This window comes from Sylvia atricapilla, chromosome 1 (assembly GCF_009819655.1).
Source record: "Sylvia atricapilla isolate bSylAtr1 chromosome 1, bSylAtr1.pri, whole genome shotgun sequence".
NCBI lineage: Eukaryota > Metazoa > Chordata > Aves > Passeriformes > Sylviidae > Sylvia > Sylvia atricapilla.
The window spans coordinates 121,253,362-121,280,307 of record NC_089140.1 but is presented as its reverse complement, the minus strand read 5'-3'; the positions used below and the strand labels follow the sequence as shown (position 1 = coordinate 121,280,307).

The 26,946-nt window shown below is 40.2% G+C and overlaps 2 protein-coding genes across 2 annotated transcripts; one reads left to right on the top strand and one right to left on the bottom strand.

Annotated features, from left to right (window-relative positions):
• Positions 1 to 400: 400 nt before the first annotated feature.
• Positions 401 to 3,868, bottom strand: TMEM70 (transmembrane protein 70). Its single transcript, XM_066332402.1, has 3 exons — positions 3,318 to 3,868; positions 2,174 to 2,285; positions 401 to 1,075 (listed from the first exon to the last, which is right to left on the bottom strand). The coding sequence occupies exons 1-3, from the start codon at positions 3,627 to 3,629 to the stop codon at positions 618 to 620; spliced, it is 882 nt and encodes a 293-aa protein (XP_066188499.1). The 5' UTR covers positions 3,630 to 3,868; the 3' UTR covers positions 401 to 617.
• A 431-nt stretch (positions 3,869 to 4,299) lies between these two features.
• ELOC (elongin C) lies at positions 4,300 to 16,199 on the top strand. The gene is given in 6 exon segments (XM_066332413.1): positions 4,300 to 4,335; positions 4,338 to 4,436; positions 11,788 to 11,823; positions 11,826 to 11,850; positions 13,267 to 13,410; positions 15,979 to 16,199. Coding segments are annotated over 6 exon segments (531 nt in total). The 3' UTR covers positions 16,170 to 16,199.
• The last annotated feature ends 10,747 nt before the right edge of the window (positions 16,200 to 26,946 follow it).

The window sequence follows — 26,946 nt, the reverse complement described above, 5'->3', positions numbered from 1 at the left end:
AAAACTTACCGCTCTCTATATACACTGCCATTCTCCCCATGTTCTTGCCTCCTCCGGGAGGAGGTAGGAGCAGGAATTCACAGGAATACCTGCCTGCTATCCAGAGACTCCTCCTGGCTACCAATGGTCTCACAAAGGAGAGGGAAAGCCACGTTCACTTCCTTTATACCATCACCAGCAGTGATAAAAAGCCTGGTATTTTTAGATAAATCACAATTAATATTTAAGGCGTAATATCTTTACATACTTGATAAGTAATGAGTGTTGATAATTTGTCTATCACGAATGGCGTCATTTGACATGGAGATGGTGAGACTGCCACACAGGTCATATGTTTTACAGTTCTCTGGAGAGCTAACGGCAAAAATCAAACCAAGAACAAACAAGCAAAAGACAGGGCTAAGGATCTCCTTTTTTTACTGTATTTTATGTCATTAACTCTAAAGAAATCCTCACACTGTTTGCAGTATTTTTAAAAAAGTGTCTTTTTTTATACATTCCTAAATGCATACAGAAAACTCCAGGTACCTGATACTTAAGTGAGTGTAATAGATTTTTACATTCTTTCACATATATAGTACTGCATTATAGACAATGATGCTGACATTATCTTCAAATTATTTCCTTTCATCAGCTTCCTTAACCTCCTCTAAATCCTCAAATTTAAAAAATGAGGATTTGTCATAGCCCATGAGATGGTTATAATCCTGAGGATTTGGGAAAAGCGTAGGATTAACAAGCATTGATTTTGTTTTAGCGTAGAATGTTGTAAACATCTTGGTGATGTCTGGAATCTTTACATCTTTCTGATGGAAAACAGTCACTTTTTCTGCCAAGATGGCATTGTAGGTAATGGCTGTGTAGGTGTCCGCTTCATCCTTGTAATAGAGCCGGATCACGTAACCTTTTGTAAGGATATGCAAAGTAACCGGAGTTACAAACGTAAAAATCCCAATCAACCCATAAAAGGCAGCTTGCACAAGCAGGCTTTCCACTCCAATACCACTCTTGAGCATGATGTAGGGCATCATGAACAGGTTGAATATGCTGGTGGAGTAAGAGAAAAACTTCACCCCTACATAAAAGGAATCAAATAAAAGGAAGGTTAACACTTATGAGCAAGATTTTCTCTAGAATTACATCTGTTTTTCTACCACATAACAATGCCATTACTTGAACTGATGAAGTTACTGAAAACCCCTTTCCCTGATTTTTTTAAGCTCATGGAGAAATCGTTGAAAGCCCATCCCTGTCTCGTTGCCTCTGTTCTGATTTGTTTGTAGCTTCATGCTGGGTCTATCAAAGCTGGCTCTATTTCTGTGATGCAGTCAGCTATTAGCTGTTATGCACACATATGAAGTTTTTACTTCGCAGACAGAAAAACTGATTTCTAATGAGACTGGACTCCATTTGTGGACACATGTAATGTGCTCATTGAAGAGATAGCAAACATGGAATTTCTTTCTTCATCAACAACTGATGTTGACATTCAGTGTGTATTACAAAGAAGCCAGCTTGGCCACCATGCACAAATTTTATTTGTGTATTACTAAATTTTAACAAGTACTCCCCACCCATTTTGCATGTGGCTTGAAAGACAGCAGCCAGTGCTGTGGGACCACACACAGTCCTTAAATCACCAAGAAAATCAGGAGCCCAAGATGCTGAGACAAATAAATATGTTAGGACACATTTCAAAGATGTGTACCAGAAAAGATCCAATGGCTTTACTTTTCATTAGGTCTTTGTAATATTAACTGGCCAAAGAACGAATTGTGAAGTCTCATTACAGATGGAGCGTTTCATCATACCTGCCTGCCTGGGAAGTATTTCAGGAACACTTCCAAGCACACAGGATGTAAAGAGCAGTTATAGCTCATCTTTGTTGCTTAATGGCTTGGATTAAGTCACCCCAAGAGCTGCAAGGGAAGCCAAAGAAGGCTGAAGGGTTACAGAGATGAACAGAGCTCCCTGCACACCCAAGCAGAGAAGCAGAAACCAAGCACGACCACTATCACCTTTTTTTGTTTGTTTGTTTGCTTTGATGTACATGGAATCCAGATTTTGGCAAACTTGGAAAGGAGAACACTTGCTTTTAATGTTCCATTTTAAAGTTACTAAATACTGTTAAAACAACAAAAAAAGGCAATATAAATCACTTCAAGTCACATACCCAACACTGCCTTTGCCAAATTTCCTTTATAAACTAATCTTCCATGTTCTGGGTGATCATGAGGAGAGGACGTGCCGAGGCTGCGAACAGCCACTCCTTGAAAAGATGCAACCTGAAAGATGAAAACAGTACAGGGCTAAGAAACATCAGTACTACCTCTTATATCTACCTATCCATCCATACCCACATCCACGTCTATATATGTATGTGTACACACAATGTTTCTCCCTGCCCTGAACCCACTCCCAGCACTCCAAACTAGGGATTAAGTCAGGTTACACTCCAAAGCATGCCAAAAACTCCCAACTAATATGCTGCCTGACTGTTTTAATACATTTCCCTGTAAATATCCCAAATTAGCATTAAATATTTGCAGCCCCATTACTGGTAATTGAGACAGTAATCGATTTACACACAGCTTTACAGGGAGACAGTTGTAGCACCCGTGCTCATCACGTCTCCGTTTGACAACAGAATAATAAAATGGCCTGGGTTGAACTGAGCCCTAAAGATCACCCAGCCCTGTTGGTGTAGGGACACCTTCCACTATACCATTCTGCTCTAACTTCCATCCAACCCTGAACACCTTAAGGGCTGGTGCATCCACAGCTTCTCAGGGGAACCTATTCCAGCACCTCATCGTCCTCACAGTTTTTTCTCTCCCTAGTATCTTAAGATTATAAAATAAATAGCTTCCTTTAGATTAGCTAAACCTACTCTCAGTTTTAATCCATTCCCCACTGTCCTGGCACTTCATGCCCGAGTAAAAAGTCCCTTCTTCCTAAATTACTTTCTTGTAGGCTCCCTTCATGTACTGGAAGACCACAATTAGGTCATCCCGAAGCCTTCTCTTCTCCAGGCTGAACAAACCAAATTCCTCCAATCTTTCATCATAGGAGAAGTGCTGCATGCATCCATTTATTTTGGTGGCCTCCTCTGGACTCGCTCCAGCAGGTCAATGGTGCCCCAGAGCTGGACAAAGCACTCCAGGTAGCGTCTCACCTGAGCGTGACAGAGGAGGTACACCCCGAGGAACACCTCCCTTTCCTCCCCAAAATCCCCTAATGGCAAAACCGCGAATCCCGGGGCCGCCGCCCTTTCCCCGCCGCTCCCGCACACAGTCCCCGCAGCCCGCACACAGAACCTGTTGGGGCCCCGCGGCCAGCGCGGCCCGGTGGCGGCAGGCGGGGTGCGCGGCGCCCCGCAGCCATGAGGAGGCGGAGGCGCGGCGGCAGGCGGCGGGGGCGGCGGCCCGGAGCAGCAGCAGCGGCAGCATGGCGGGGCCGCGGCCGCACCGGGGACACGGCGGGCGGTGCCACACCGACAGCCGCCGCCGCGCCGCCGCCGCGCCGCGCTTTGGTTCCGCCCGCGGGAAGGCTCCGGCCGGCTCCGCGGCGCCCCCGTCAGCATCTCCGCTCAACCGCAGAATCCCAGAATCGTCCGGGCTGGAAAACATCTCTGAGGCCAACGAGTCCAACCAACACCACCACGCCAGCTAGACCGTGGCCACATCAAATCATCCCTTAAACAGTCCCCAGAGATGGTGTCTCCACCACCTCTCTGGGCAGCCCATTCCAAAGTCCAACACTTTCTGTAAAGAAACTCCTCCTGGTGCCCAACCTGAACCTCCCGTGGCACGGCTTGAGGCCATTGCCTCGTGTCCTCTGACCAGCCGCCGGGGATAAGAGGCTGATCTCACCTATTAATCTCTTCAGTTTCGGATAGTTGTAGAGAGCCATAAAGTTAGTTTAGAGCTCAGTTCTCTAGGCTAAATTACCCCAGCTACTTCACGTGCTCCTCATAAGACTCGTGCGCCAGAACCTTTACCCAGTTTCGTTACCCTCCTCTGGATAGCCTCCAGCACCTCAATGTGCACTGAGAGGCCCAGAACTGAACACAAGACTCGAGGTGCGACCTCATCAGTGCTAAGCACATCACTGCCCTGTTCCTGCTGGCCACACTACTCTGCATACAAGCCAGGCCATAACAGGCCCTTCTGGCCAGCCGGGCATGCGCCCGCTTATGTTCAGCGGCTCTCGGCCGACACCCCCAAACCCTGACATGGCGGGCCTGCACATGCCCCCCAGAACTACGCGCCCCAGCATGCACCGTTGCGGGCGCGCGGTATGCCGGGAGCACGGGCGCCGCACGGGCCGCGGGCGGGGGGGGCCGGAAGCGGCCCGTGACCCGGGCGGAAGCGCTCGGAGGCAGCTGGGCCGACACCGCGGCCCTGCGAGCGGGGCGGAGGGAGCGGCGCCCACGGGTGAGGGGCGGCCGCGGGAGCGAGACCCCGCCGGGGCCGCGAGGGAAGGGCCGGGGGCGGGGCGCCCCGTCGGGCGGGGAGCGGGGAGCCCCCGCGGCCGGCCCCGCGAAGGGCAGCGGGCCTCGCCCCGCGCCTGGCGGGAGGGGGGGCGGGTAGAACGGGGGCCGGGCGGAGGGGCCGGAGCGGCGCCGGGGGCCGTCGAGGTGCGCAGGCCGCGGTGCCGGGCCGGAGTCCTCCCACCGAGGTGGTGGCGAAAAGCGCGTTCCTGCCCCAAAACGCTCTCTCTGGAATGCCGGCGCCGCCGGAAAAGGGGCTCTCTGGAGCTGTGCTGGATTTGAGCATCGCTCCCAAACTCCTGCCCTAAGTGACGTTCGCCCTTTTCCTACGCTAAGCCGTAGGCGGTGGGGGAAAGTTAAGGCCGAAAGAATTTAAGATGCGCCCCCAGGGGTTGTTTTGCCAAGGTGAGAAGTGCTGGTTAAAGTGGTTTGGCTGTAATGGGCGGCGAGTGTAAGCAAAGCGAAGAAAAGGGTGATACCCCTACGTGTAGCAACAGATAGGAGCTTTTGAGAGCCGCGTGTTCCTCAGAGAGAGCTTCTGCTTTAATACACGGTAACCTGAGCATTGGTACGGTATTGAAGGCTTCACATTTGTGTGTGAAAAGGTGATAATGCTGCTGGCAGTTTACTTTGACAGCCTATTTGGTCTTCCACCAGGTAACTTTTATTAAATATCTGTAAATGTGTTCGGTACTGTGGGTTGTAAGTTAAGCTTTGCGTTCTGAGGAGACCTAGATAGTCACAGGCCATTTGTTTACTTGGCTTTGATGACTTTTGGAAGCAAACCAGAAAAACAGATAAACAGGCACGAGAGAGATCTTTAGGGTAAGAATCAGTTGTGTACTTATTTCTGAGTAGTCCCCTACATGCTCCCAATTTTCTTCTTTTGCTGTAATAAGTTAATAACAAATAATTGTTGGGGGAGCGTTCAATTAACTGAGGAGTTACTTTGAAGGGGAAGTGTTTGTTAGTTTTCCTGTAGTACATTGCACAGGTGGCATACACCTTATGCCTTGAGATCAGCCTTTTAATGAGCTTAAGTTATATCAAAAATATATTTACGTCAGTAAAATTTTTGCTGACGTTTCCACTGGGAGCTTTAAGATAATTTTTAGAAACTTTTAGCACTTCAGTATTTAATTTTTTTTCTTGTGTCAGAGAAATGCCATTTGAGATCTTTTTCTTTTTCTTTTTCTTTTTCTTTTTCTTTTTCTTTTTCTTTTTCTTTTTCTTTTTCTTTTTCTTTTTTGTACTAGATGAGGAATAGATTTAGATAATTTTACAGTCTTAATGTAAAGAATTTTAATATTTTTAATTGTGTTAATATTGTTGTAGGGAGACAAATGAGTGTCGCCCTCAAGAATACTCAGCTTCAGGTGTTTTACTGTGTTTTTACAATTCTCGTGTATGCATCAAGAAATCCTTAAGTTATGTCGTGAAAGTATGGGGTTTATCAGATTGCTTTAAGGAATTTTGGTGTGTTTTGACAAGTCTCTTAGCACCTAGAAATGTTCAGGATTTAGTTAGCTTCATTGTTGGGTAGTTTGCATAACAGCAGTTTTTGGTGAATGCCTATGACAAAAGGGCAGAAATCCATGCCCTGTAAAATTTTGCAGTATGCTATCAGCCTCTTTTGCCCTGGCAAGAGCTGTACAGCACAGTTTGGAAGTATTCTTTGTGAGAAAACAGTACCACTCCCTTGTCCATGTTTTTGAGGGTTTTTTCCGTGAAACTTTCTGAGGAATTACTGAAACAGAAAGTTTCCTTAGGCAAGAAGAGAAATCTTAACTAAGATCTTTGGTACTTTGTACATGCTATCCTGCCCTATGTACCCATGCTATCTCCTGTTTATCTCAACTAGCATTCACGTGTAGTGTGCCTTCCTGTCACATTCCAGTGTGTCCCAGAAAATTTGAATTTTAGAGCCTGAGAGCATTGGAGTGAAGAATCAGTTGATTTGGAAATCATGCTGTACCAGTTTCTCCTCATGTTTTTTCTAAATATGCTTCAGTCCCTTAATTGTTATTGTCCTGATTATTTTTGATGTGTGCTGAGCAATGAATACTAAACTGAAGAGCGGTGTTTTTCAACAAGTTATTATACAGGATAGGGTAGAATTTAGGATTGAGCAGTAGGAGGCTGCAGTTGCAATACACTGCAGCTTTTGGTAATTGATGAACTCTTATGGATATATAAATGACACCAAAAAGTGTCACATTTGGCTTTTAAACAAACAGGAATTGGTGAAGGCTTATTTGCCACTTGTTTTCCAGAAATGGACAGTGTAGGATACAAATGTCAGCAGCTGAAGCATACAAAAAGTCCTGTGTGTGTGTGTGTCGTGCAGCTAATAAGTTGGAAGGCATTTGAATTTCTTCAAACCAGAAGCTGAGTTTTTAAAGGATTTTCCTGTGGGATCAAAGAATCTGAATACTTGAAATGTTTGCACAGATTCAGTGTTCTTGTGCTGATGAGAGCAGAGCAGTGAGATTCTGGAAGCTGTGCAGTGCTCCAGTGGGTTCAGCTGCATTAGTTAGTGTATGCCCTTCAAGCCTATTCCACTCATTGGCATACAAAGCAATGGTATTCTGGAAATTCTGGCTATCTTGGGAGATGAGCACGCAGCTTTGAGAGGGAGCCGGAATGGTTGTGAATATGCTTCAGTTTTGTTCTTGCATTTGATGGTCAAGAGAAGCAGGAAAGAGATCAGACTAAACTCACTACACTATCCTATTTCTTTTTCGAGGTGTAAGGAGATGTTGAAGTAGGGTAACAAGAACATTTGTCTTGTGTGACGTAATTGCCCCAGTTTAAAGGTTTGTGATATTTCACAATATTGTACCTTGTAGGTGTAAATATTCTGGCAGCTTGTGGCAATTTTCAGTTCTCTAGTATCTATTGACAATTCTATGTTTTCTGCAGCTGGAAGCCCTTTTTAGACTGGTTGGAAAGTTTCTGTGCCAGATAGGCTTGGTTTAGTTGTACTGTACTCTCCTTCTGATTAAAAAGTGATACATCCCTTTTATGTAAACTTTCTCTTAATAAATGTGGGAGGGGTTGGGGTTTGTTTGTTGGTTTTTTGTTTGTTTTTTTTAAGGAGGCAAAGCAGGAGAACAGTAATACCTAATGTATGTACTTTCTTGAGATTTGAGTCAGGGAGCTGAGCTACCTTATGGTAATGCCACATAAGATTCTTGAAGGGCAAATGGAACTGTGAATGTACTTCAATATAAATTAGTGGTTCTTTGCAGAAGCCTGAAATAGTCAAGTCAAAAATATATAAAAAGTACATGTTAACAAAACTTGGATTGTTCTTATCCTGACTGCTGCATTGGTGTAGTCTTGGTGAAGTCAACAGGGCAACTATAAAATGTGGAAAAGTAATTAAAATGTCACTAGTTAACAAGCATGTTCAGAAATCTGTCTCTTTCTTCCTGTTGTTTTGTTGTTTATGCTGCCTTCATTATACAAAAGGAAAATATATGTTTTGAAATAAACATTACACTGAGAGAAGTAATTTCTTAGAAGACGACATACAAGGTTACTTAACTCTCTTTGACCTGTTATTTAAAACCTAAGGCAATGCCATTGTCAACTAGAAAAAAGACACAGAAAATTTCCCTCCATGTTCCTTTTGTACTCCCTATATGCAAAAGTGAGAATTTGTGGGAGGTATTTCTGTGTTCTTTTGATTTCTTTTCTGTGTGTATTTTTTTCTGGCTTTGAAAATTTTCTGATCTTCATACAATGTCAGGACAGACTGAACACTTCTTGATCCAGAAGAGGAGCCATTACTGGTGTTTTTAGGTTTTTCAGGGTTCATGAGTTTCTTGTTTTTCTTTTCTCCTCATTTGTTGCATTGGCTCTCTGGCTATTTTGTCAGGACTAATACTGCTAATAGTATTTATAATTTTTTTTTTTTAATGATACATCATTGCATCAGAGTGGAAAGTGAGTGAAACTCAGTGTGTCCCTTTCTACCGTGTCAAATGCATCACATATTGGAACATATTATGTCTTTTTCTTAAAAGCAGGTTGGCTTTTCTGCATCTTTTACTTTTAGCAATAAGATGTTTGGGATTTTCCATATCCAAAACCAAATTTGGATTCTGGAATAGCACTATAAATTTTATTATTTTTGTTGTTTATGTTCATTAGTTGAACTTAAACTAAGGTATTATGTTGGCATAGTTTTCCCATGATGTTTATCCTTTTAATGAATTTTTGTATTTATCCTCTTTCCAGTTTTGCTAAGCTGAATAAGGAAGATTAATTTTTCTTTTAGGAACAGGTTTTTTGGTCATATCAGTAGGTGCTCTCTGTAGTTCTTGTAATTCAAACTTCTTTTTCTTGAAAAAAGGAATTCAGAATTGTGTGTGGTATTCCAGAGAAGCTGTTGCTCATGTGCTGCATTGCTCATATTCCCCATCTTTATTGAAAAGGAGTCCTCAATGTGCATTTGCCTCTTTGTCCCTCCCTTATTTTTTCTTTTTGCCCCTCACAGAGCTGCATCAGTTTCTAGTTGACCACAGAATGACTATAGCCCCAAATAACAAGCCCTGACGACATGAAAGAAGATTGTATTGGAGTATGCAGGAGTCTTGATTTCATATGACTTAATTTCATGTGGCTTCTAGTACACTGTTTTTCAAGATTGGTCACTTGTCTCTGTTACATTTTGTCCCACTTTTGTTGCCATCCTTTCCACTTCTGTTCCATCCAAATCTGCCTGTTCTTTTCTGGCAGCATTATTTTAAAAAATTCGACATATTTTTTGGAGGAACTGTTAGTTCTTTTCTAGTCCAGTTATTCTATGTTTGCAACACCGTGCTGTATTCTTGTAGTCTTGTAGAAAGGTTCTTTCTCATTTTAAGATTACCTCTCATCACATTTATTTAACCCCAGATGATATACTGAGCCCAGATTGCATCTTGCTCGAATTTCCTTTTTTCCAAAGAAAAGGACTGATTAATTTTTAAGATACTAATAATAATTTTAAAAACACTAATAAAGATTAGTTCAGCATGCCCTAAAACTGTAAAGGCTTACTACACTTTTATCCTGCTTTACTATTTAGTAAATAGTATTCAGACCAATGAGTCTGATAATTTTTTTCGTCTTTGTTAGTTACTGTCTTTTTCCTCTCTAATCATATGTTAGCACATTTGATTTATTAAAATGCTCTTTGTGTATTTTTTGACATGTAACTTTTTTTGTGTGGACTTCTTCAGTTCTCCATTTTCAATCTTTCAATGTATTAGCTTCCTCTAGTTATTCTTTTACCTTGCAAGTTCTTAATATATCTGCATTCCCACTAACTACCTCTATTCCTGTGTTTAATGGCATAATTTGTATTGTAAACCAAGGCACATTTTATTATCACCAACACTTCCCAAGAGTGGTATCACTTCTGTGTTGTTCTTTTTTTTTCCTTTTCCCGAGTATTATAAATCATAGGTGGTTTCAGTACTCTTTTGGAATGTAGCAAATGGTTTTGTGGTTAGAAAAAGAGGTAGTATAAGTGATCCTCTTCTGCAAAGTAGAAGTAATAATGTGAGGTATTTATTCAGTTCCTGAGCAACAGATACTCTTCAATAAGATGACTGATTTCCATTTACAAAACCTGTTGAAATAGGGTGAAAGATCCCATCAGTTTTGGGCCCTAACTGTCCCAGCACCCATACGTAATTTCCTTAGATGAGTTCCTGGAGTTACTGAAAGCGATGCAGGCATTCAGCACTCCATTTTAGGGAATCTCTCTTTTAGCATACACAAACTAACTCTCAAAGAACATTCTTCAATGTGCCTTATATTCAGGAACTTCATCTGCAAGAGTACAGGTTAAGATGTTCCTTATACCAGTGGTAAGGAAAATATTTTTTAGAGATAATTCTGTAAAGTCAGGATAATTTTCAAAGGACGCAGCAATGTAAGTGGAGGATTATTGTTGCTCATTTCTCTTTTGACAACTAAAAAGTATTGGTTATTTGTGCATAGTTTCATTAGGTGTACATAACAAAGTGCCTTCTGATGAAAGCTTGAGGAAACATTTGGACTATTTTGTATTTGTAGCTATAAAAAAGCTAGATGCAAAAAAAAGATAGATGGAATAAACCAGCAACGAAGTGCTGTGCAGAAGTGAAGTGATCAGCAATAGCAAAGAGGTCTGTTGTATTCTTCCAAATCGTGCAGCTTCCTCAGCTTGCTTACATTTTTTGCTAAGCTTTTACCAGAAACATAGGAGGGAGCAAACATGGGGCATGGTCTCAGTTCTGATCTCTTTACTGCCCTCAACCCTGAATATCATCTGGGAGACCACCTAGAATCATTGGTGCTTTTTTCCTGACTCTCTGGGCACACAGCAGTATCATTGGTTTGTACTGGGTTAATGTTTGCAGAGTGGTTGTTGATATGAAAGGAATTTTAGGACAGCAGGTGGGTGGGTAGAATTTCTCTTCCAAAGTTTTCTTTTAGACAGCAGAGATGTAGTTAGGGGTAAAGAAATAAAAGTTGTGTCTGAACATAGCAGATTTGTTTTGCAAATAAGTACTTCCGTTTCTTAACTCTTCAATTTCCTTTCCATGGAGAAATACACATGCAGCAAGCTGGATATCAGCATATAAACTATGGAAGCTCCTGGTTAACTATACCTACATTATGTGTCTGAAGTAGATTATCTGGGTGATATTGGTGGTGATACTGGGAACTGTCAGTCTCCTGTGAAGGGCAGGTTGAAGGCCAGGTATTTAGTGCATAATGATTAGACTGATCCCTGAGTCTTCTCTTCTCTGGCCTAAACAACCCCAGTTCTCTCACCCTGTCCTTGTACAGGTGCTTCAATCCCTGGGTCATCTCTGTGACCTTTTGCAGGATTCGCTTTGGTCTGTCATACTGAACCCAGCACTCCAGAAGTGTCCCAGCAGTGCCCAGTGGAGGGGCAGGATCACCTGCCTCAACCTTCTGGCAATGCTCTTAAATAAAGTCCAGGGTGCTGCTGGCCCTCTTTGCTGCATGGGCACGCTGCTGGCTCGTGTTCAGTTTGCCCACCAGCACCCCCAGGTCTATTTGTGCAGAGCTGCTCTCCAGCAGGTTGGCCTCCAGACGCTACTGAAGGTGCTAAGGTCAAGGGTTTGCATTTCCCGTGGATGAACTTCATGGGTTTCCTGTTTTCAGAACATACTGCTCATCAACACTGCATGTTGTCTATCATCATATTCTTTTGGGAGGACTAAAAGTAAAGAGGAGTTTAAAAATTGTACTGCTGACTCAAAATATTGCCACTTGTGTTTTCTCAGACGCTCCTGTTGCAAAATCTGCAGTTGAAAAGAAACTTTTTTTTTTTAATAAGAAGAGAATGGGTAAGTTCACAACCTTAGAGTGTTTCTTATTTTTGTATGATTTGAAGGATTTTCTCTCTCATTTTGGTAGAGGAGGTGGATTCTAAGACTTTAATGTTGAACTTGTGGCTTTTTCTTGTAGCCTCAAACTTCCTACAAATGTTTTGTAGGAGAATTTTCTCAAGTGACTGTTCGTTTATTGGAAGACTTGTTCAGAGTGTATCTATACTAATAAAAAAAAAATCACTTGCTTAACATGCATAGTCCTGAAAATGTACATGCTAAAGTAGGAATGCCTTTAGGCTTTTATAGCATTAAACTTTGTATAGTGGCCAAGAAAATTTCACTGTGTACTTTTTAAAATAATTCTTTATTTGTTTGTTAACTGAAGTCAGCCTGTTGAATTTTGGCTCAGAGATCATAATACAGACTGATTTCTGATAAATTACATTGTGTGTGATATGATTACATTTCTGAAACTGCTGTTTCTGCCTGGTGAAATGAACAAATGACTGGTGAATGAAACAATATTGGATGGATTCTGATTTTGTCTATACTTTCTCTGACTGTATTATAGCATCTTGGCACTGGCAGTACACAACTACATAATAATTCAATTTTAACTTCAAATTCACAAAGCAACTTGATTGGGGGAATGTTTTATTTGCTGTACTGGCAACAGTAATTCAACTTTTAAAAGTAGCACTGTCAGGATACAATAAAAGAGGGCACAAAAAGGAAGAGGATACAGCCTTCAGGAGAAACAAAGTAAAGAGCAGATATTCAGTGAAACAGAAGGGAGACGGAAAACAGAAGCACAAACTGCTGTGAGAAGAATTTTCAAATCTCTCTGGGTTTAGTGCTTTGGCACTTTCCATGCTTTCTGCCAAAGGCCACAGCACAGGGATGCACTGATGCTGTATGGTTCTGGGTCTGGTTGGGCGGTCAGGGAGGATGAATTTTATTTCATATTTCTTCAGTGCAGGAATATTGACTGCTTTTGTTCTTACCAGTGCTTCAGAAAGCATTTTTTCCTCACCTCAATATCAGATATGTGTTTAGTTAAATTTTAGCAAGTATTAGTATGATAAACACGACTGTAGATTTACTGGAAGGTAGCAGTAGCATGTTCAATTGACTTGAGAATGTCTAAAGGAAAATTTCATTCCTATGTAAATTTTATAAATCATGTCAGAATTTGATGATGGAGGGACGTTAATAAAAAAATTCCAAGTTTTGCGAAATTACTTTAAAACAGATTGCTGGTTACTTCAGAAAAGTCATCTTCAGAAATGCAAAATGCTTCTGTCTCGTTTCTGGTTGTGTTGGGTTCTTCAGTCTGCAAACGTAGTCATAGAAAAAGACTGCAACTTGCATTTTTAGTAATGTGAATCAGTATACTGTGTTCTGAAACTGTTATCTTTTTTCCCATTACAGATGGAGAAGAGAAAACATACGGTGGGTGTGAGGGCCCAGATGCTATGTATGTGAAGTTAATATCCTCTGATGGCCATGAGTTCATTGTAAAAAGAGAGCATGCATTAACATCAGGAACAATAAAAGCTATGTTGAGTGGACCAGGTAGGTACAGAAGACTAGTACCTTTACCTTCTTTGTTCTCACTTTTGGACAATTTGAATTTTTATCGTGGAGTAAGCAAAAGTTCAAAAAAATGATAACTTTTCCACATCTTGCCTAGTTCTGTTTCCAGCAGAACAGTCCATCTCTGTTGGCGTATTGTGGTACCAGACTTAAGATTGGACTCTGCTTTTTGGGCAGTTAGGATCTTAGACTGTCTTACATTGCTGCTAGTTTACCATGGTATGAGAACTTGAGAGTATTATATGAAACATGGAGCTGCCAAGTTCAAAACTAACAAGAGCTGATAGTTCTTTATTTTCACATCTGTTGCAGAACTTCTGGTATTCCATATGGAGTTAATTTTCTTCACAGCAGGTCACAGGGTTCTGAGCTTCAGATTTGTGACTAAAACAGAGCCAGTGTCACACCTGTCTTAGCTGTCGCAAAGGTGTTTGCACGCTGTTCAGGCCTCCTGTATTTCTCACTCTTTCCCCACTCCATAACCAGACAGGAGGGTGTACAAGAGGCTAGGATGGAACACAGCCAGACACATGACCTGAACTACTGAAGGAGATTTTACATTCCATATGTCTTGCTCCAAAGTAAAAAAGAGAGAGATGTAAAATAGGGGAGTGAGCCATCTTTTGCTCAAGAGCTGGCTGGTCATCAGTCTGCCCATGGGAGGTGGTGATTACCATTGCATCACTTGTTTTGTTTCCTTTCTCTTCTCTTCTCTCAACCTACAAGTTTTCTTGCTTTTACTGTTCCTTTCCTCTTCCCTTGTCCACCCACTGCAGGGGCAAATGAGCAAGCAGCTGTGTGGTGCTTTGCTGCCTCCTAGGGCTGAGGCCACATGTTGACAACATCCTGTGACAAGGAATACCTGAGATTAATGATGAAAGTTAGTTTAAGATTGAGGTGGGGGTAGATAAACTTACAGGAGGGAAGGACTTCATTTGTTACTGAATAGATGAGATTATATCTCGTTTAAGAAGTGTCTGAACTAATTTTTGAAGACCAAAAGGGTGGGGGAGAGAACAGGGAGAAGTTAACACAAGTGCTTTCTCTCTTCTGTACCCTCATCCTGTGAATTTACCTTTGGCCACTTGAGTGCTTGGCCAGTAGGCTATGTGAAGCTTGGAGCTGAATATGGTAATTCTTATGTTCTCTTTTAGATTCTGGTGAGGGGGATTACTGGAGAGATCTATTGGTTTAATATATTTTTTAATTATTTAGTAATATTGGGCAAGCTGAGCAATTAAAATTCTCAGTGTCATTTTAATGGTTGCATTTGAAAATATGTAGTCAGTGTTTTGTGTCCGTGTCAGCCTCCCAGATATCTAAGAAGAGTAGTTACAAGATCTGCTCTGAATTCATTCAATGTGAAGGAATAAAAGGCAAAGTAGCCTGCATAGAGGGCTAGAAACTGACTCTGTAAAGGACTCAACAGTCAAAAATATTTTGTGTAAATACTAAAAAGATAAATGGGTCACAAGGAAAAGTACTGTTACCATCTAGTTCAGTAGGTCATAATTTCACTGAAGTCTTTCGTTTCAGTGCTGTGACTTGGCCAGTATGCTAGCATTTCTTCTTTTGCTTCCAACTGCTCCTGTACTAAAATTCAAGCCAGATTAGCTCCAGTGCATGCAGATATTTCTACACAAATCTGTGTAGACATTAATAAATAGCTCTGCTTTGTAGCTAGAAGGAAATGCCCACAGAAACAGTGGGAACTTAACATTGCTAGTCTCCATTAAACATGGAGTTAATGTTAGTAGTTTTTTATCTTTCAGTTTAATGAGCTGAAAGTCCAAAGATGTGAGGGGAAGAGACAAAAATAATAAGTCCTGTGGGACTAACCATAGTATCCTAACTTTTGTATCATCCAGGTTTCATGGTTATAGGCGCTATAGAAAGCGAATTTCAAATGTACTTTTGTTTTGAGATTTGAATTCTGAATAAATTCTTTCGTATCTAATAGGGATTAACTTGTACTGCATGCAGGCTTCCCTCCAGTACAAGAAGTTTCCCTGTACCTGCTGTCTGTTTCCACAGCTTATCAAGTAAATACATCTTTGAGGTTTCAACCCTCTTGTCAAATCTGCCTGAAACTGAGGAATTCAAAGCTACTAGGTCATAGAAGGGACTACTGATATGCACATATATGCCTGCATATGCAGACGTGAAACATCTAGAAACCCTTTTTTTCCTTTTGATAAGACAGCAAAAAATTTGGATTGATGCCTCTTAGAGCTTAGCACACACCTATCAGCTGTATTGGAAGTAAACCTTAATTTCTGGTGTGGTTGTTCAGAACAATATTGATAGGTTTCAGACTAAATAAACGTCTCATAATGCTGGGGAACTTAATATTCTTGAGGGCTCCGAATGTAGCACATTGTGCTTTACATTGAAGAATTTAATACCCTGGAAGATGAGACTTAGGCAGGTCTGTTTAGAATGCATTGTATTAATGTGGTAAGTTGTTTTATTTTGCAGTGAATGGAGATTTTGACTTCTGGTTTCGTGTTCTTTTGTGTTGTTTTTTTTTTTTTTTTCTTTCTACAGGTCAGTTTGCAGAAAATGAAACAAATGAGGTCAATTTTAGAGAGATCCCATCCCATGTCCTATCCAAAGTATGCATGTATTTCACCTACAAGGTCCGCTATACTAACAGCTCTACGGAGATTCCTGAATTCCCAATTGCACCTGAAATTGCACTGGAACTTCTGATGGCTGCAAACTTCTTAGATTGTTAAATAAAATAAATTATAATAAAAAGTGTAAAACTTTTTTCAGTATTTAATACATGTAGTTCAGTTAGTAACTTTTTTCAGATAGCATGTTGCGTGTGTGCTGTTGAGAACTGTAAAGTTCACTGCAGAGGCATTTGCCTTCAGTTCTTTTGCATATAGCAGTCATTCAGTTGGAGTTTGTTTTGCTGCTTACACAAATAAGGACCTTTTCACAAACTGAGACAAATAAACAAATATGCCAATTAGTAGATGGCTATGCCTTATCCTTTAGGTGTGGTAGAACTTTCTTTTAATACAATGACCGTAGCAAATACTGGAGTTTAGTCTAATACTCTCTAAAAAATAATTATAGTTACATTTGAGTAGCTGTTTAGGGTTTCTAGCTTTCTCTTATTTTTGAAGTTTCTAAACATCTGAACTTAATCTCCTTTGTAAGATAGCTGTCCTGTAGCATAGTTACACTAACTAGAATAGAAGTGGCCTCTGTATACTGTCAGTGATATTCCATTTAGGTTGAAAGTGGAGTGTGTAGGAGAATGCTTAAGGCTTTTAATTTAAGTCATAGTATAGATGTGTGCAAAGGTGTACTTGATAGCATTTTGCTTCTGTAACCTCAATTACCCCATTAGTAATTTCAAATATTTCAGTCACTTGTCTGTACAGTAAGACTCTGATCCTACTGCCAGTGACTTTTAAGGGGGAAAATAACTTAAAATCTGTGTATATTATCTTCTATAACATATATGGTTTTTCTTAATATACTGTCACTTGACTTGATAAGGATTTTATATGGCTTCAGTTATGGTTTATTTCCATTGTTTTGATCGTTTATGTTAAGTCTGTATTTAATCTTCAGAGCAGTAGTCATTTAAATTTTGTAACATAGCAACTGAAAAGATAGAAGCTGTCCTACCTTTTACCTCTTCCTCAACCTCTTCCTTGTACCAATAGCAAAAGACCCCGAAATGTGGAGGTCTTTTATATTCGAAGGAAAGGACATTAAGCAGATGTTTTAGGAGCTGTTTTATAAATTTCATAGGTATTTCCAGTGTTTTTACAAATGTTTTAGGGGAAAAGGATTGGCAAGCCACTGACATAATACTAGAGTGGAACACATTGTCTCTTAGTAGATTCTGCTGGCAAAACAAGTTTCCATAAAGAAAACAAACAACTTGAGACAAGAAGGTGGTTTTTGTTCAGCTGCAGCCTGAAGAACCCTTCTGCTAAAATCATCTGTAAATGAGAATAAAACTAATGCATCATGAGAAATGATGCAAGTACAATGTAATTAGTATTTCCATCAGCTGCCACTGCTTCAGCTTTGTTTTGATCAAGAAGTGATTGTGGTCTATCATGGAAAAATCCCACCAACTGACGGTGCAACCTCTTTCTTGACGTTTTAACTCGCAGCTAATTTAGGAGACTGAAACTCTCCTCTAAACCTGTTTGTCAACATAAAGAAAAACAACTTGGAAGAGACTTTCTTGGATGAAAAGTAGTAACGTAGAATATGCAGTCTGTCCATAGAGGAGGTCAGTTCTGACAAGTGAAATTTTATTCTGGGCTTAAACAATGCTGACGTTTGTCAGTGTGTTGGTAGATTAGCTGACATTTATTCACATCACATACTTTGGCACAATTTAATGTGTTTAATGTGGGGATGTTTGTGACTAGATTGGCTTTGCACGGTAAAGCTGAAGTGCATTGTAGGGTAATTGTCTGAAATTCCATGTGTAAGCACTGTGTTCAGTGCTGTTAGTAACTCATTTTCAAGAGCACTAGAATGATAAACCAGAGATACCCTGTTATGCTGCTGTTGTTAGAGCCGCTAGGAATACCCTAAAAGGTCAAGGAATACTAACATGGATATTTTACTCACAACTACATATCAGTCTGAGTGAGTCTTTCGTTCACTGGCCATTTAATAGTCTTGAGGCTAAAAAATATTTCAGTTTAAACTAAGGTAAAAAGGATGTAATTTTTTAAAACTGTGGGATTTTTTTCTCTTTTTTTTTTCTCTTTTTTCCCCTTTTTCAGCATTCTAGAACAATTTCATTAATTTTGTTAAAATATGTTGCATTTTATGATTCTGTACTTTAGCGGTAAGGTAAAATAGCTGGTTTAGCTCTGAATAATAATTTTGTTGTTTTTCTTTCAGCTTAATGTATTATACAGTAGCTTTGAACACTCAGGAATTGCAGTAGTGTCCTAGAGTGCACTATTTGCAAAACCACCGGCTGTTAAAATGAACCAGATTTCTAAGGGGGAGGCGGGCAGGGGGAATTAGTGCAATTTCCATGATAGTTAAATGGGTATGCTATTATCAGACAATTGGAAACTTACCACGCTTAACCCCTGAGTTCTAAATAAATTTCAAAGTTGAAAATTTTTAAACCTGTGTTTCTGTTGATTTATGACATCTTAGAGGAGGCGTTCATATGCAGAATCGTCATTGCCATGGCTATACTATATGGTGAGCAGAATACTTATGTAATGAGTATTTGGATAATAGGTTGCAAAGCTACATGTATAAAATAAAAGGCGGTGGGTGGTGGGTTTTTCCATAGTTCTGAAGAGTTTCATAGAGTTGAAGTGTTAAGATATGTTTGGGCTGCTCTGAATTACAAGTATCCACAGTTCTCAGCGACAGGTACTAACTAAAAAGGCATGGTATTCCTGAACAGGCTTGAAGAGGATACTTTCAAGGATACTTCAAGGATATCCTGCTGGGTGAAGTTTAAAAACTTCAAGTGTCTCATAGTACTTCTTTTATTTAGAAAGGTAGCACTGTATTTGAGGTGTGACTTCTAAGCTGAACTGCTGTTTTAGTCATAAAAACTTCCAGATTCTTTATTAACTATAAACAATGAGTCATGCTGTGTTATGGTTTGCCATCATTTGAGTATATATAAGCTGATGAAGAAGTCTCTGACGGTCTCCAAAGTGAAATAGCCCGTGCATTCAGAATGATCAAAACTCGCTTCCACAAGACATGAAATTCATTTTTGGTTTTGAACTTGAAGAAAGGAGGATTCACCATCAGTATTCTCTGCGCCGCTATATCAAACAGATGTTGAACACAGTATCTAAAAGGTATTTCTCAATTAATGGTAGGAAGCTTGGAAAATCAGTTGCTTCTGTGTTTCATCACTGTCTGTTTTGTTTCACGGGCCTAAATTGCAGTAGTGCCTGTTTTGTTTTTTACCACTTCCTTTTCACTTTGCCCATTGAAAGGTTGCTCCCAAAACTTGCCTAAATCTGTTGGTTTATGTGATTAAGTGGACAAAGAACATAGTGGGGCAGGAAAGTTAACTTCTCAGTCCATGTTTTGAATTCCTAGTTTAATTTTTTCAGGTCTCAAATACTGCAGTGTAATTTAAGGGAGCAACAGTTACTGCAGAGTAAACAAGAGCACAAGGAGAAGCACAGTATTCCTACCTAAAAACGAAAGGTTGAAGCTGTGGTATAAACCTAATTTCGACACCTGAGTAAGACAAAAAAAAAGGAGTAAGAGAAAAATAGCAAGAACTCATTAAAGATTGAGTGGCTTTGGAAATAAACTAGGATGCTTGTTTTTAAACTAGCTTTTTCTAAAGACTAAAGCTTTAGAAAAAAAGGCTTTAGGGATTGTTGCCCGTAGAAAAAGGTCAACCTTTGAAGGCTTTTGACAAGTAATGAACTGGATTGGAGTTGGATTTCTTTTTAAATGTAGCTATTAGATGGCAATTTTAAGGGAAGATACCAATGCTGTGAACTGCAGGTGTGGCTCAATGTTCAGATGAGCTAGGAAAGAGGACCAAGTAGATTCTGTGTTTATTATTAGTCACCTGTGAAGCTTGAGTGTTATCACTAAGGCAGCACTGAGAAGAGGGAGTTTTTATCCAGTTTTAACAAGTGTTATGTGTCATGAAATAAAGCTTTGCATATGCTGCATCTGAAATGTAGGTTGTGCAATTTCTCTTCTGTGGGAGAAAGGTCACTGAGATTAAACAAAAGAACAACAAAACCAAATCTATCTCTTTGTCATTACCATGTTACTGTTTTATGTTTACAGAATACAGGATTTTCCTCCCACGCTAAATGGGAGGAGATCAGAATTGCAAGATCGTGATTTTTCTTTGACAAATGGAGTACTTCAACACTTTATCCTTTTGAACTTTTGTAATCAGACAGTTTTCAAAATGTGTCATGTAATGTTTTGTTGTCTCACATGGTGAGGGTAGAATTGGAAAATTAAATTAAAATTGCCCCTGAAATATGTGCTGCCTTTTAGATCAGTGAAAGTAACATGAGAGCTTTTAGCTAAATTAAAATCTACAGTTCACTGCTAAAGTTGCTAGTTTTCAGGATAGTTCTATGGGATTAGGCTTTTTGTGAATATGTGCATGGATTAATGCTATTTATTTATAGTTCATTTCTTTCTTCAACCAGAAGTTACTTAAAAGTTAAAAAACCAAATACTGTTAATTCCTTTAATGCTAATTCACGTTTAAAACTGCCTTTTCAGGTATGAATTCGTAGCTAAAGCTTTCCTTCCCATGAAAAAAATACTAACGGGTATCCTATTTACAGTAATGGAAAACTTTTATCTACCAAATCACCACTTCACAAAACTATAAATAATATACAATCAGTATCTTATATTGCTGTGAATTCTTTTTACTCTGTCTAGCAAAACAATAGGACGTCTGTTATACAGATTAAAAAGTTGTCAGTTTTGGTTGGTATCACCAAGCTTAAAAAATATCTATAGAGTTTTAATGCATTTGGTACAAAGGATTTATTTTCTCTTTCTATACTGGGAAAAGCTTCCAGCATTACTATAGTAAGCTGACATACAATGTTTTCCAGAAGTGACAACTCCATTTGAGTCAGAATTATTTGTAGTTTGCTACAAATGAAACATGAAAATGATATATCAATATTTAACATTTAAGCTGCTTTCATAGTTGTCATAGATATTTGACTTGTAATAAACAAGCATGACCTAAAGGACAGAACATCTGAAAATACTCAGCTGAAATAGTCAACTGCTCACCTATTCTGTTTTTATATCATGGCTCTTGATATTCCATTATATCTTATCCCGTATGAAGTCTTTCCCAAGGGGCATTAAACAAACCAACAGGCTGGACCAGTGTCATCCTGGTGTCCAGGACTGTGAAATGAAATTTTTGGAGCTCCCTAAGTAGTGTGCAGGGTCCAGTGAGGGCAGTGTGCAGTCTGATGTGCACAGCTGGAGGACTTGTTTCTCAGCCGTTGGGAACTGTGATGATTTATCACACATCTGTAGAGGTTACCCAAGACGCCTCTTCTGGAGTTCTATCTTGCTTCTAGGCTGGCAAAACCAAACAGCTACTTAATTCTGAAAATTCTTTATCAATATCTTCTTCACTGCTTGTGAAGTCAGAGTCACTTCTGTGCATTCCTAACAACAACATAAACTAGGTATTCATGTAACTCTTGGAGTCACCTGAGAAGTCTCCAGTTCACAGGTTTTAGAGATGAAATAAAATTACTAAATTATAATTAGGTTTTCATCTTGGGGGTATTGTCACTGAATAATTACATAACGTTACACTTCTTAATGCATTCATCTACTTAATTGAGTATAGGTCCTACACAGTCCTCATTAAATTTTTACAGCTTTTGTCTTTATAATTGTTTATCTTTACAGCATTTAAAAGAGTGAAAGGACTCCTGTTGCCTAAAAACATGGCTTGACAATTACTACAAATTGGTAATTACAGCACATGATTCCAAACAATAGGACAAGAGACAATGGGCAGAAACTGGTGCACAGAAAGTTCCACCTGAATATGAGGAAGAGCTTCTTTACTGTGCAGTGACTGTACATTGGAACAGGCTGCCCAGAGAGGTTGTGGAGTCTCCCTCACTAGAGATATTCAAGAACCTCCTGGATGTAACCCTGAGCAATGTGCTCTGGAATGCCCCTACTTGAGCAGGGAGGTTGGACCAAGTGACCCACTGTGGTCCCTTCCAGCCTGACCCATTCTGTGATGCTGCATATTGCTAAAGCAGTTAATATTACTAAGCAGTAAATCTTGCTAAAGCAGTTAAATTCCACTCCTTTCCCTAGCCCGATGTCCTCTTCTTGCCCTGCAGTAATTACAACTGTATCTCCACATAATATGACAAATTCTTTTCTGATCTGATGGAAACTACTTTGGTAGTTTAGTCTTCCTGGGAATAAGAAAAAAGCCACAGATCACCCAGTGGCTTCAAAATTGTTAAATCCTAAACAAGAGAAGAAATGCATGCATATGTAATCTGAGAATAAGATTATGCTCCCCTTCAGGAATAGCCCTTGTAGCAAATTAGGAATAAGGTCAGACTTTTCTTTAGCGTCTTTTTACCCCTTGGAAGTGCTGAGATGGAAATAACATTTTGCCTGTTACTATTAAGAACTAAGATGAAAATGAAATACACTGCTGATGAAAAACTTATATAATCACTAAGGAATAAAACAACACCAAAAAAAATCTCAACAGCTCAAAGTTACCTTGCAAATTTAGGGTGGTTTTTTTTTTAATTTTTACCTATGTGTGGAATCTATTACTTTTATATTCTTGGTATAATATTGTATTGGTTTGATTCTGCATCTTCAGTTGATGGCTTCTGCAGGTGCACCAAGCTTGTTTATTAGAAGATCTTCATTCCACAGAGTTTTTAAGCTCAGTGCCCTTCCTTAAATTGGCCGGTAGGAGCAGAAGGAGCAGTTGGCAAAATTCTTCTGAGGGGCAGGGAGTCCTCCATGCTCAGGAGATGCAGTGTCCTGGCTCTGCAGATTACAGGTGTGATGCCACTTGAGTAATAAGGGGAGTTAACATGCATGTGTAGTTAACTTCTGTGTAAGGAGACAAGATGAAAAACTAAAAAGTACAGCAGACACAAGCAAAAGAAATCGAGCTCTCATGTCAGTACTAGCAATCATAAAGGAGCAGATAGTGACAGTGTGTAGAAAAAATGATACAAGGAAAAAAAGTGAGAGCAGAGGAAAAAGTGTTCAGTGACATTTGAAAACATTATGGACAACATGAGAATGGAATGTAAAATTATAGGAATTATAATCAAGAATTATATTTGACCTTTGTGAAACTGTCTTGGTATATCAGAAAATTATCTAATAAAATGGAGTTTAAACATTAGTTGCATTTTTCCTGTAAGTATAAGGTTATGGAAACTCTGAAGAAAAGTGGATTTTTAGGTCAACTTCAAGAATATTTACCACGAAAATTTTAGTAGGAGGTACAATTTTTATTATCATAATCATATATTTGACCAGATCAGTGTGAGATGGCCTCTGAAATAATTAAGATAACAGGTTAAATGTCTCTTACCCCATAAACTTTGAATATTTAGGACCCAGAACTCTGATCCTTGAAGTCTCTGGCAAAACTTAGGTTGACTGGCGAAAAATCAGACTGCATCAGCTAAATATTAAAACATTCTTTTTAAAAAAACAAAGTTATTGTGCTGTCCATCTCTATACCTGCAACATAATAGGAAGGGTTAACTGCAGAAGTGTTTCCTTGTAAGTTTTATATAGGTAAGGGTCAACACTGAAATGAAAACCGAATTACAATAACCTACTCCTCCTGAAATTTACCCTCTATGGGAATTAGGGCCTTTCCCTGGTGGGATTACTGGACAATTTAAGAAGAAGATACTGATATTCATGTATTCTTGCTGGGTGCCTGATAATAGTGTTTGTTTTCTTACTGTGCTTATGGGACTGATTCCCTAATCCCTATAGCATTATGCACTGTACAAAAACATCTCCGCAAGCCAGGTTACCAAGAAATGAGGAAATGGAAAAAGCCCAGTAAAACACAGGGATAATTCTCCAGATACCCCTATTCCTGTGATGACAAAGAGCTAAAAAAATGTTTCACATATATATTAGGCACTGCATGACACTTTAAAAAACAAAGATGTGACAACGGTGAGAAAAGACAATCTTTGGTAGTCCTGTAAGAATAAACTCAAAGTGGATTCAGGGATGAGGGATTCTGCCTGTGAGTTTCAGCTGCACCGTAATGCTTTAGTTACTTACATACCCAGTTAAAATTAAGTAGGTAGTAATTAACTCATGCTCTATTTGTATGCAGGTTGAACTATCCCTTGCTTTTCATGCCTACTATCCTCAGGAATAGGATTTGCAGCATAGATGAAGTTATCTTGGTTAACAGTACTTCAGTTAAAAATGTAGTAGGTAACTGGTTTTTAGTATTGAAAAACTCTGTGTGGTAGATTAAAAAGACCTCATTGAATTTATGGGCAGTTAAAAGCTATGATTTTTTTTTTTTTTTTTTGCAAATGTGCCTTTTCATCCAGAGATAGTTTTCCTTTATTACAGAGTAGAAGTCATATTTGGACTGAATACAATTTGCTTGAGACCACAAAGCCAATCTTTCTGTGCAAAACTAGCTTACAGTCTATGAAGTGTTCTGGCATTCATAAGCTTGTGCTGCTTTATATCTTCTGACCTTCAACGGGGTTTTCTGGAAGAGGCTTAAGAAACTGAGTATAATGGTTTGAAATCAGTTGTATCTTGCTGTGATTGCATCAACACAGTCAATATGTCCATGTTTATAACCGAACACATGTCCATTGCTTAAACTTGATGTTCTTGCTATCTTTGCAGCATATGGCATTATGAGATGTATTTTCAGATAAACATATGTTTGGATCATGCAAAACAACAACTAGTAAAACAGAAATGTTCCACTTAGTGCTGTAATAGCCTAAGTTCATTCTGAAGAACTGCAGGAAAGAGAAACCTTTACCAGTTCTATGTGTCTACTTAATATGACAAACCCTCTGCACCTAAATGGTCTTGCAAAAGTCATATAGTAATAAATACTGACTTCCAGGGAAAACAGTTGAGCAATGTCAGGTTGCATGGCATCAGGAGCCAATAGCTTGTGAATGAGAATTGAATTTAAAAGACAAATATATAGGATGCGGCTTACATGACAATACTTTTCCCATCCTTACTTCTTGTAGGCTAATTTCCTTTCCTACTCAAAAATCAACATATGTTGAATCTGTCTTCAGCAAATTCCTCTGAAGCTAAGGGGCTTGTTCACTTCTGCAGCTACCTCACAGGGTAAGGATACTCCTGCTGTCATCTTCTGCTTAATGGTTTCTACCTTTTAAGCAAACCTCAAAGTTTGTATGCTTGCTTTAACAGCAATTACACTCTTGATGCTGGATAAAAGTTGGAAACTGATGCCATTTTTGCTGGGTTTTGTTTTCCTCCAGTTAACCATTTTCAAAGTTAAAGATATTAAAAACATACCAGAAGGTAAAGCTTGTACATAAAGGTGGTACTTGTATCACACTAAATAATATGGTTGAACAAGATAGACAGGCTTATGGGTGCAGAACACTTCTAGAGGTCTAAAATTAAAGAAGAAGATTTCAAAAGTACCACAAACTGCGAACAATTGTTCAATAATTTAATTGTTTGCATATCAGGCCATCTCTGAAGAAAAAATCAGGACTACCACTGGAGCAGAGGTGAGCCATGGATATTTTTTTATCATTAGAAAAGAGAAGGGTGAAGGGACAGAGGAAAGGGTTTCTTTGTTTTTGGAATGTACAGCATAAGCAATAGGGGAAAGGGGATTATAATGACCTATAAAATCAGTTTCTCTGTTAAATCCTTAGTTTTACATAACCACTGGGATTATAAATTTTATAGGTTGCTTTTGGATAAACATTTTGTAGGTTTATCTTGAGGATCTGTTAAGTTTGAAATACTACAGCAGGAGTAACAGCTTCAACGAAGTGTGTTTCCACAAGTTGTTTATTATCGATTGCACACAGTCACTCTACTGAGTCCTGCCTGTTTATTTTCACCTGCACAGAAATGGCAAAATGATCTGGTGCGAAGGACAAAGATTACTCCAGTCCAGGAAAGGGAAACGTAGAATCCAGAAATGCTCCGGTTTAAAATATACCCAGCTTCATTTGGTACACCACAGACCACCAGTGCAGGAAAACCAGATGATGTGCGGCCGAGCACAGACAGGGAAGTGCCCGGAGAGCCCCTGAGCAGAAGAGCCCCAGCTCCTCAGCCGCGGCTGCCGGCGCCCCGCGGAGCAGCGCCTGCCCCGGGCCTGGCCTCAGGCAGGACCTAGTGACAGGAGCGATGGGACACCTCGGAAGAAGAGGGATTTGGGATAGATACGAGGAAGAAATCCTTTACTGTGAGAGCGGTGAGGCACTGGAAGAGGCTGCCCAGGGAGGTTTGTGCACGCCCCATCCCCGGCTGGCGGTGTCCAAAGCCAGGTTGGAAGGGGCTCTGAGCAGCCTGGTCTGCTGGGAGACGTCCCTGCCCATGGCATGATCCAGATGATCTTCAAAGTTCCTTCCCACTCTTTAAAATTCTGTGATTGTATGAGTCTCCCGTCAGGGCACACCAGGCGTGAGGGCAGCCCGGAGAAACCCACAAAACATAGAGGCAGAATCCGCATTACTTAAACACTCGGCACGTGCAGCTCTAAAAACCTTCACAGTCAGAAGCCGGCGGGGGCTCAACCCCTTCCCGCCCCCGTGGGTGGCGGTGAGGGACATCGCGCCGCCCCCGCCCCGGCCGCAGGGCGGGCAGGGTACGGGCAGGGTACGGGCAGCGCCGGCGGCGGCTCCCGGGCGGCGGGAGCCGCGGCACGGACACGGGCCCGAGCCCCGCGCACGCGCGGCGGCACAGCGGGCGGGCGCGGGCACGTGACCGGGGAGCGCGCGGGGCGGG